Genomic DNA, 12,008 nt, shown 5'->3' with positions numbered 1-12,008 from the left:
TCTAAGCCTGAATCAGACAGTATTTGCACTGGCTATTGGTTTCTCCTGGGCCCATGCATCATGTTTTACACAGAAATAGTTAATAACTGTCATGTGACTACATTCAGATTTTTACACATGGTGTATCAGGACACTCAACTCTGAGCTTCAGGGGTGTGTGTGTATGGGTAGAAAAATAAGTCAGCCTTTCTCAGCTAGTGTAAACAGCTCTTTGCAGGAAACTACTCTCAGCAGGAAGCCACTTTCTTGTCACTTTAGCAAAGCTAGATTGTAACTAACTTTTGTTTTATGCATTTTTATTGGAATATAGTTGATTTACAATTTTGTGTTAGTTTCAGGTGTACAGCAAAGTGAATCAGTTATACATATACATATATCCATACTTTTTTAGATTCTTTTCCCATATAGGTCATTACAGATTATTGAGTTCCTTGTGCTATACAGTAGGTCCTTATTAGTTATCTATTTTATATATAGTAGTGTGTATATGTCAATCCCAATCTCCCAATTTATCCCTCCCCAAGCCTTTCACTGCTGGTAACCATAAGTTTGTCTTCTACATCTGTGACTCTATATCACTTTTGTAAATAAGTTTGTTTGCACCATTTAACTAACTTTTAAATCAGGCACCCCAATTCCCTACCATCTCTGGCCCAAGTACACCTTTCAAATCTTTTAAGCACACAATATCTTGCCTAACTCATTGGTTCTTTCCATAGATCAAAGAAGTAGAAATGAAGAATAAGTAATTAACAGATGACCAGATCTCTTCCCTAGCTTCCAGGTCAGTAATCTCCCGAACAGACTGTGTGACCAAACTGCATGAACAAGGTAACATCTTCACCAGAAGTCTACAAGCCTGCATGCAGTGAGGGATGGTGATGATTCTGACCCCCTATCTCAATGACTAACTGAGATTACTTCCCTCCTTCCCTTTAAAAGTATCATGGATGAATCTCCAGAGGTGGTTTTGGGGGGAGACTGAGTCTACCATCTCCCCAGATTGCCAGCATTCTGATTAAAGGCATCTTTCCTTTCTACCAACATTTGCGAGTATGTAATTGATTTTGTAAGCAGCAAGCAGCGGGACCCCCACTCCCTGCATTTGATAACACTAGCAGGGCTCTGTCCCCATGAAATATCAGGCCTCTACTGCCAAAGCTGGGCAGGGAGGATACAGGAGAAAGCTACTTTCCTAAGGCACAGCACTCGCCAGCTGGCTTGCCCAGCCATTCTCAGCATCTTTACTTCCTGCAATCCAAGAACTTCCTCAAACACCTGGTGTTATAATCAGGTGAGCAGACGGAGTGAGCAGGTAAATAATGAAAACCCAGATGCCAAACCTGAGTCAAGTTCAGTATGGAGAATGAGCCGTTCTCTCCCCATAACCCGCAGGTAACACTTTCTCCCCACCTCCTATCTCGAGGGCTTCCTAACCCCTCACTCTTCACTCCCCCAACCTGCTCTAACCACCTTCACTCTCCTTGCAGGTCAGGCAGCTGTGGATAGACTTGTGTACTGTATCAAGTTCCAACAAACCAAATGAATTCAATTATTTTTTCAGTCTACAAAGGGAGGCACTATGTGATGTGACTTTTTCTCTGCACTTAGAGTTGACACAGATACATGGTTGGGGGAGAAGGTGTTTTGATTTTTAGTTATTTGTAAGTTTTATTAAAGTTCACCTATTACCCACATGCCTCGGGCTCCCTATAGAGAAACAAATATCACAATTGAAGCAGCTGGTTTCCAAGGTGCCAAATTAAAATAGATGAAGAGGTAAGGAGGGGAAAAAAATAAAAACATTAAGCTGAAACTTCTTCACTCCCAAGTGCATGGTGCCTTCTACTATATTGCACACATGAAATTAACTCCCAGTGTAATTAGACCAGAGCTACAAGGCAAAAAAAAAAAAAAAAAAAATCTCAAATTATTCAGACTCCCAGAGAGCCAATTTTTAAATATATATTTGTTATCAGCATCTACACTGTCCAAGCGATTCCAACATCCCATCTGTCCAAGAATATAGTCACTAGCTGAGTTGTGAATCAAAGGCAAGAATCATGCTTCCCACCTACTTTCATAAATTTTTCTTCCATAGGACAATCCCACTGGAACCTGCAATTTATTCCAACAGTCCTTAAAAGCTGCTGGTCCAATTAGGAGCTGGAGAGTTCCTCGGGTCTGCAGTCACAACATACTCCAGTTAGAGTCAATTGTCTTGGCAGCATTATGAATGGCACCTCCACAGAGAGAGAGATTAACTCTCCCTTTGCAGCCCCGAGTTAGAATAGCCGTAATACTCTCCATCTCACCCCAAAGATCCAGGAATGGCTCTATTGCCTTCCAGATTGAAAATGAGCCATGGAGACAGAAGAGCATCTTTCACTGAACTCAGAGGGGAAAGAAATAACCACGTTTCAAAAGAGGCACTTACTGGATTTCAGCAATGCTGCCAGAACTTCAGTGGCTGCCCTGGGGAAAGAAAGAAAAGTGGAAAAGTCAATGTTCAATGGTCTTTTTGTCAGCCCATGGATCCCATAGCTGGCCGGCTCATTGCTGCCACCTAACTACTCCATTGTTAAGCAGGTAGCAAGCATTCCATTCATTCTTCTGCTGACCATTAAAGGGGCAAAAGTGTAGAAATCACACCGAGTGGAGTGTCTGTCTTGCAAATGGGTCTCAAGAGTCCCTTCCTCTGCTGAAAGTCTCTTCCCCTCCCCCTCTTGCCTCCCACCTTCCATCAACTTCCTCACACCATGCTCCTTCCAGCCAGAGCTCTTGCAGTCCCTTGATTTATACCTGGAAACCCTGGGGACTCTGGAGAATGGGTTGGGAGGGGGTGAGACTTGGAGGTTGAGTGAGTACAGCAGTGCACTGCAAACTCCTTGAAACACTCACGGCCCTGGGAACACACTAGAAAACATTCACACATTGGAAAGCGAAGCTGGTTCCTTAGGGTAAAAAATGGTTACGTTGCATTTTCCTTCCAAATTCACTGTTTTCTTCCATGAAGGAATTTGACAGCCTTTGCAGTGAGGGGAGGCATATAGAATGAAAATGCATTTGGCTCAGGTCTTAGTGACCCTTCCATTTACTCCCTGAGCCTGGGAAGGTCACACAAAGACCCACTTACAGGGCAGAGGAAAACTTCATGGCACTGAGGACACTGTGGGAGGGAGAATGTGTAGTTTATTTAATTAAAGAATAGAAGTATTCTGCACAGCCTTACTAACCTATCCTTAAGGCCTGCTAAACAGTGATATGTCCCCAGCACCCTTCTGAGAACTGGGGGAACAGGCCAAAGAGGCTAGATCACCCTTCCAAGATTACATAGACATGTGAGCAGAACTGGGGCCCCAAACCCAGGAATCTCACTTCCCATCCTTGCTTCCTCCACATCCACTGTTCTCCAGAATCTCTCAGTATTTTCTTTGCCCTGGTCTCTGCCCAGTTGATAAGGGACAATTCTCTTTGCAATATATTATTTACTATTGAGCAATAGAGCTGACAGTAAAATAATAATAATAATAATAACAAAGGAATGAATAAAAATAAACTAAAACAGAAAGTAGGCACTTGAAACCTTACTGCTTCCCATAACCCACTAGGGAATCCTGCAAAGCAGTTGCCTGAAACTCACTGGTGCAAACCTGTGTCTGGGATGACCTCCAGGTCTGTGAGATCCAAACAACTGCCGGACAGTCGTAAAGAAGGCAAGGCTAGTTTTCACCAATAGACTACATCATTTCTCCTTCCCAACCATGATTTCCTCTAATCAACTTTCAGCTTCCACAGCTACCATCTTTTGTAACACGACATAGTGCTGTTGCAGGAAGGAGGACCTCTTCCAAGGCCCAAGAAGAGGACCCCTTCTTGTCTAACACTTGGAAATGAATGTCCAAGGAGACAAGGTTGTCTCTTGCTGCAAGACAATTCATGCGAGTGGTTACCATCATGCCTGGCTAAGGGGGGCAGTTTTGGCCAATGGTTCCCTAACAGTGGGGCAACACTGGATTTAAGAAAGGGTACTTTGGGGCTTCCCTGGTGGCGCAGTGGTTGGGAGTCCGCCTGCCGATGCGGGAGGCGCGGGTTCGTGCCCCGGTCCGGGAGGGTCCCGCATGCCGCGGAGCGGCTGGGCCCGTGAGCCGTGGCCGCTGGGCCTGCACGTTCGGGGCCTGTGCTCCTCAACGGGAGAGGCCACAACAGTGAGAGGCCCGCATACCGCAAAAAAAAAAAAAAAAAAAAAGAAAGGGTACTTTGAAGGTGCTGCTGGCAGCCCAAGCCAGTGTGGAAAATCTGTGAGCCACAGTGCAGAGGGCCTGGCCTGGCTTGGGTTGGGACAAAATGAAAATCAGTACTTTGGGGAAAAGCAGAGTAGCCATATTGAGTTCATCAGAGGAGGTTAGCAGAGAAGAAGGAAACCACAGAGGCAGGAAAAGAAAGAAGGGGATGTCCCAAGCAAAATACCTAGCCAGGTCCTTAGATCACAGGTCAGGTCTTAAGGCAACTCTGCATTTCCGATTTGCATGGCACATTTGTTTGGGTGCGTTCACCATGGAGGTAGGGCTCTGTTAGATAATAGTTTTATGAGGGATACACTGGTTGCGGGGAAGAACAGGTTGCAGACAGGTCAGTTAGGAGGATCTGAGGTAACAGGGTCACCAGCCAAAAGAGTGACATAGAGGAAGAAGGAAGAGAGAGGGGTTAAAGGGAAGTTTACAGTCTTGGTACTCAAAGCATGGGTCTCCCACCTGCAGCTTCAAATTTCCTGAGAGCCAAATAGAAATGCAGTCTCTCAAGCCCCATCTCTGGCCTGCTGAATCAGTACTTTATTCTAGCAGATAATTCATACACACGTTAACTTTTGAGAATAACTGGTTTAGAGGACAGTGTCAATCTGGCTCAGTTACTCTTTGATGTTGCAAGGAAGATTCAAGGTGACTTCCAGATCTCAACCCTCTAGAAGGTAGCTAATAGTAAGATAACACAATAAATAAACATGAATCCAAACAGTGACATCATATAGCAGAAAATACATGGTAAGTGTCACATTAGTCAAAGATGGGAGAGAAGCAAGAAGTACAATCCTGCAGGCTGTGGAACAAAGAAACACATTCACTTAAAGACAGACAAGATGAAAAGGCAGAGGGCTATGTATCAGATGAAGGAACAAGATAAAACCCCAGAAAAACAACTAAATGAAGTGGAGATAGGCAACCTTCCAGAAAAAGAATTCAGAATCATGATGGTGAAGATGATCTAAGACCTCGGAAAAAGAATGGAGGCAAAGACAGAGAAGATGCAAGAAATGTTTAACAAAGATCTGGAAGATTAAAGAACAAACAAATAGAGATGAACAATACAATAACTGAAATGAAAACTACACTAGAAGGAATCAATAGCAGAAAAACTGAGGCAGAAGAACGGAGAAGTGACCTGGAAGACAGAATGGTGGAATTCACTGACATGGAACAGAATAAAGAAAAAAGAATGAAAAGAAATGAAGACAGCCTAAGAGACCTCTGCCTGTTAACACAACAACATTCGCATTATAGGGGTCCCAGAAGGAGAGGAGAGAGAGAAAGTACCCAAGAAAATATTTGAAGAGATTAGAGTCGAAAACTATCCTAACATTGGAAAGGAAATAGCCACCCAAGTCCAGGAAGCACAGAGAGTCCCATACAGGATAAACCCAAGGAGAAACATGCTGAGACACATAGTAATCAAACTGGCAAAATTAAAGGCAAAGACAAATTATTGAAAGCAGCAAGGGAAAAACAACAAATAACATACAAGAGAACTCCCATAAGATTAACAGCTGATTTCTCAGCAGAAACTCTACAAGCCAGAAGGGAGTGGCATGATATACTTCAAGTGATGAAAGGGAAGAACCTACAACCAAGATTATTCTACCCAGCAAGGATCTCATTCAGATTCGAAGGAGAAATCAAAAGCTTTACAGACAAGCAAAAGCTAAGAGAATTCAGCACCACCAAACCAGCTCTACAACAATTGCTAAAGGAACTTCTCTAAGTGGAAAACACAAGAGAAGAAAAGGACCTACAAAAACAAACACAAAATAATTAAGAAAATGGTCATAGGAACATACATATTGATAATTACCTGAAACGTGAATGGATTAAATGCTCCAACCAAAAGATACAAGCTTGCTGAATGGATACAAAAACAAGCCCCATCTATATGGTGTCTAGAAGAGACCCACTCCAGACCTAGGGACACATACAGACTGAAAGTGAGGGGATGGAAAAGATATTCCATGAAAATGGAAATCAAAAGAAAGCTGGAGTAGCAATACTCATATCAGGTAAAAGAGACTTTAAAATAAAGAATGTTACAAGAGACAAGGAAGGACACTACATAATGATCAAGTGATCAATCCAAGAAGAAGATATAACAATTATAAATATATATGCACCCAACATAGGAACACCTCAATACATAAGGCAACTGCTAACAGCTATAACAGAGGAAATTGACAGTAACACAATAATAGTGGAGGACTTTAAGACCTCACTTACACCAATGGACAGATCATCCAAACAGAAAATTAATAAGGAAACACAAGCTTTAAATGACACAATAGACCAGATAGATTTAATTGATATTTATAGGACATTCCATCCAAAAACAGTAGACTACACTTTCTTCTCAAGTGCACACGGAACATTCTCCAGGATAGATCATGTCTTGGGTCATGAATCAAACCTCAGTAAATTTAAGAAAATTGAAACCATGTCAAGCATCTTTTCTGACCAAAACGATATGAGATTAGTAATGAATTACAGGGGAAAAAAAAGGTAAAAAACACAAACACATGGAGGCTAAACAATACGTTACTAAATAACCAAGAGATCACTGAAGAAATCAAAGAGGAAATCAAAAAATACCTAGACACAAATGACAATGAAAACACGATGATCCAAAACCTATGGGATGCAGCAAAAGCAGTTCTAAGAGGGAAGTTTATAGTTATACAAGCCTACCTCAAGAAACAAGAAAAATCTCAAATAAGCAATCTAACCTTAGACCAAAAGGAACTAGAGAAAGAAGAACAAACAAAACCCAAAGTTAGCAAAAGGAAAGAAATCATAAAGATCAGAGCAGAAATAAATGAATTAGAAACAAAGAAAACAATAGCAAAAATCAATAAAACTAAAAGCTGGTTCTTTGAGAAGATAAAAAAAATGATAAACAATTAGCCAGACTCATCAAGAAAAAGAGGGAGAAGACTTAAATCAATAAAATTAGAAATGAAACAGGAGAAGTTACAACAGACACTGCAGAAGTACAAAGCATCCTAAGAGACTACTAGAAGCAACAGTATGCCAATAAAATGGACAACCTGGAAGAAATGGACAAATTCTTAGAGAGGTAAAGCCTTTCAAGACTGAACTAGGAAGAAACACAAAATATGAACAGACCAATCACAAGTAATGAAATTGAAATTGTGATTAAAAATCTTCCAACAAACAAAAGTCCAGGACCAGATGGCTTCACAGGTGAATTCTATCAAACATTTAGAGAAGAGCTAACACCCATCCTTCTCAAACTCTTCCAAAAAACTGCAGAGGAAGGAACACTCCCAACCTCATTCTATGAGGCCACCATCACCCTGATACCAAAACACAAAGATACTACAAAAAAAGAAAATTACAGACCAATATCACTGATGAATATACATACAAAAATCCTCAACAAAATACTAGCAAACAGAATCCAACAACACATTAAAAGGATCACACAACATGATCAAGTGGGATTTATCCCAGAGATGCAAAGATTCTTCAATATATGCAAATCAATCAATGCGATGCACCACATTAACAAATTGAAGAATAAAAACCATATGATCATCTCAATAGATGCAGAAAAAGCTTTTGACCAAAGTCGCCAGCCATTTATGATAAAAACTCTCCAGAAAGTGGGCATGGAGGGAACCTACCTCAACATAATAAAGGCCATATATGACAAACCCACAGCAAACATCATTCTCAATGGTGAAAAACTGAAAGCATTTCTTCTAAGATCAGGAACAAGACAAGGATGTCCACTCTCACCACTATGATTCAACATAGTTTTGGAAGTCCTAGCCACGGCAATCAGAGAAGAAAAAGAAATAAATGGAATCCAAATCGGAAAAGAAGAAGTAAAGCTGTCACTGTTTGCAGATGACATGATGCTATACATACAGAATCCTAAAGATGCCACCAGAAAACTACTAGAGCTAATCAATGAATTTGGTAAAGTAGCAGGAGACAAAATTAATGCACAGAAATCTCTTGCATTCCTATATACAAATGATGAAAAATCTGAAAGAGAAATTAAGGGAACACTCCCATTTACCATTGCAACAAAAAGAATAAAATACCTAGAAATAAACCTACTAGGAGAAAAAAGACCTGTATGCAGAAAAGTATTAGACATTGATGAAAAAAATTAAAGATGATACCAACAGATGGAGAGATATATCATGTTCTTGGATTTGAATAATCAATACTGTGAAAATGACTATACTACTGAAAGCAATCTACAGATTCAATGCAATCCTTGTCAAATTACCAATGGCATTTTTTAGAGAACAAGAACAAAAAATCTTAAAATTTGTATGAAGACACAAAAGACCCCGAATACCCAAAGCAGTCTTGAGGGAAAAAAAACGCAGCTGGAGGAATCAGACTCCCTGACTTCAGACTATACTACAAAGCTACAGTAATCAAGACAATATGGTACTGGCACAAAAACAGAAACATAGATCAATGGAACAGATAGAAAGCCCAGAGGTAAACCCATGCACCTACTGTCAACTAATCTATGACAAAGGAGGCAAGGATATACAATGGAGAAAAGACAGTCTCTTCAATAAGTGGTGCTGGGAAAACTGGACAGCTACATGTAAAAGAATGAAATTGGAATACTCCCTAACACCATACACAAAAATAAATTCAAAATGCATTAGGGACCTAAATGTAAGATTGGACACTATAAAACTCTTAGAGGAAAACATAGGAAGAACACTCTTTGACATAAATCACAACAAGATGTTTTTTGATCCACCTCCTAGAGTAATGGAAATAAAAACAAAAATAAACAAATGGGACCTAATGAAACTTAAAAGCTTTTGCACAGCAGAGGAAACCATAAACAAGATGAAAAGACAACCCTCAGAATGGGAGAAAATATTTGCAAATGAATCAATGGACAAAGGATTAATCTCCAAAATATATAAACAGCTCATGCAGCTCAATATGAAAAAAACAAACAACCCAATCCAAAAACGGACAGAAGACCTAAATAGACATTTCTCTAAAGAAGACATACAGATGGCCAAGAAGCACATGAAAAGCAGCTGCTCAACATCACTAATTATTAGAGAAGTGCAAATCAAAATTACAATGAGATATCACCTCACATCAATTAGAATGGGCATCATCAGAAAATCTACAAACAACAAATGCTGGAGAGGGTGTGGAGAAAAGGGAACCCTCTTTCACTGTTGGTGGGAATGTAAATTGATACAGCCACTATGGAGAAGAGTATGGAGGTTCCTTTAAAAACTAAAAATAGAATTACCATATGATCCAGCAATCCCACTACTGGGCATATACCCAGAGAAAACCATAATTCCAAAATACACATGCACCCCAATGTTCATTTCAGCACTATTTACAATAGCCAGGTCATGGAAGCAACCTAAATGCCCTTCAACAGACGAATGGATAAAGAAGATGTGGTACATATATACAATGGAATAATGCTCAGCCATAAAAAGGAACGAAATTGGGTCATTTGTTGAGATGTGGATGGATCTAGAGACTGTCATACACAGTGTAGTAAGTCAGGAAGAGAAAAACAAATATCTTATATGAACGCATACATGTGGAACGCAGAAAAATGGTGCAGATGAATGGGTTTGCAGGGCAGAAATTGAGACACAGATGTAGAGAACAGACGTATGGACACTAAGCGGGGAAAGTGGAAGGGTGGTGGTGGGGGTACTGGGATGAATTGGGAGATTGGGATTGACATGTATACACTGATGTGTATAAAATTGATGACTAATAAGAACCTGCTATATAAAAAATTAAATTAAGTCAAATTCAAACATTTAAAAGAAAAAGAAAATATCGTTGAGCATAAGTTAATGGAATAAATTAAAAATCACCCAAATATCTCTCAACTAACTACTGTGAAACTCCAGAATGAATCTATTCATATCAACTCTAGGACCCCTTCAAACTGTTCTTTCAGCTGCAACTAGAGTGATCTTCCCAAGAACATCTGATTAAGGCACCCTCACGTTGCCACTCCCATGCCCACTTTCACTCTTGGATAAAAGTCCAAATCCTAAAACATGGTCTAGGAGACCCTACAAAGTCTGGCTCCTGTCACCTGCTCCAGCCTAGCTTCATACCACCCTCTTACTCTCTGTGGTTCTGCCCCTCTGGGCTTTTTCCAAGCTTTGGAACATGTTCCCATAACTTGTCCTTTGTCCTTGCTAATGACACAGTCTAAAATGCTCTAGACCTTCCCCTCCTCCTTCACATCCTAACTCAGGTGTCACTTCCTTAGGAAAGACTTCTGTGATCCCTAGCCTCAGTCCAGGCCCTCTAATTAGTGTGTTCATCCTTCACAACCCACCTTTTTTAATAGCTCAATTCAGTTTGTAATTCTTCACTCATTTCATGATTATTTTATTAATGTCTGTCTCCTCTTCCAGCCTGCAAATTCCAGAAAACAGAAAACATTTTGCTTTGCCTTATTCTACCCACACCATTTAACAGTATTTGAATACAGAACACCATCGAATATTTGTTGAACCTTTTTCCAAATATCAGGCCCTGGTCTAGGAGCTTTATATACACTGTCCATTCATTCAACAAATATTTACTGAGCACTTACTATGTGCTGGGATAAACTGATAAACCAAAGACTCTTACACTCAAAAGGGTTAGGATGAAAAAAATAGTTAATAGGTAATCAGTATTTTTGAGGAATACATTAAATTAGCATTCTAAAATGTGGTCAGTGCTATGAGGGAAAAAAAAAAGAAAAGTAAGAACAAGGTAAAGAGATAAGATGCACAGGGCTGGGTTGCAAGTTTGGCTGCAGTAGGCTTCATGGAGAAGGGAAACTCTAAGCAAAGGCATGAAGGAGGGAAGAAAGTTGCTATATGAATATCAGAAGGAAGCATGTTCAGACCCTCTAAAATGACAATAGGCCTGACCTGTTCAAGGAAGAGCAAGGTGGCCAGGGATGCTGGAACCAAAACAGATGAGAGGAGAGGAGCAGGAGCTGGGGTGAGGAGTAACAGGGAACTATTCATGTAGGGCCTGGTAAGCACTCTAAAGGCTTTTCCTTCACTCCAAGTGAGGGATTCACTACAGGATTTTGAGCAATGATCAAACATGTTTTAAGAAGATTTCTCTGACTGCTCTATTTTTCAAAAGCGAAAAGGACTCTAAGGAAGCAAGAGTAGAAACCAGAGACAGACCAGAGTAGAAAGCAGTAGAGAGCTTTGTGGAGCAAACCAAATACAGCAATGTATAAAAAATGTTATAGACAATGGTCAAGTGGGATTTCTCCCAGGAATGCAAGGTTGGTTGAACATCTGAAAATCAACCAATGTAATAACCCACCATAATAATAAAATAAAGAATGAAAACCATATTATCATTTTAATAGACACAGAAAAAGTGTTTGATAAAATCCATTACACTTTCATGATAAAAATACTCAACACACTAGGGATAGAAGATAACTTCCTCCACCTGATAAAGGGGTCTACTTAAAACCAATAGTTAACATGATACTTAATGGAGAAAGATGACTGAATGCTTTCCTTCTACGAACAGGAACAAAATAAGGATATCCACTTTCACCACCTCTGTTCAACATTGTACTAGAGGTTCTAATCAGGGCATTTAGGAAGGAGGGAACAAAGGAAGGAATGAAGGAAGGAAGGAAGGAAAGAAGGAAGGAAGGAA

The 12,008-nt window shown here is 40.1% G+C and overlaps 1 protein-coding gene across 1 annotated transcript in view; it reads right to left on the bottom strand.

Moving 5' to 3' along the window:
• The window catches only part of AGBL1 (AGBL carboxypeptidase 1), a 216,117-nt gene that overhangs the window by 69,780 nt on the left and 134,329 nt on the right, over nt 1-12,008 (bottom strand). The window contains exon 6 of the mRNA XM_059058824.2: nt 2,438-2,475. Within this exon, the coding sequence (XP_058914807.2) occupies nt 2,438-2,475 (38 nt within the window). The remainder of the gene's footprint in view (nt 1-2,437; nt 2,476-12,008) is intronic.

The sequence above is a fragment of the Kogia breviceps genome, chromosome 3 (assembly GCF_026419965.1).
Source record: "Kogia breviceps isolate mKogBre1 chromosome 3, mKogBre1 haplotype 1, whole genome shotgun sequence".
In the NCBI taxonomy this organism is placed as follows: domain Eukaryota; kingdom Metazoa; phylum Chordata; class Mammalia; order Artiodactyla; family Physeteridae; genus Kogia; species Kogia breviceps.
This window is presented reverse-complemented; position numbering and strand designations above follow the sequence as displayed.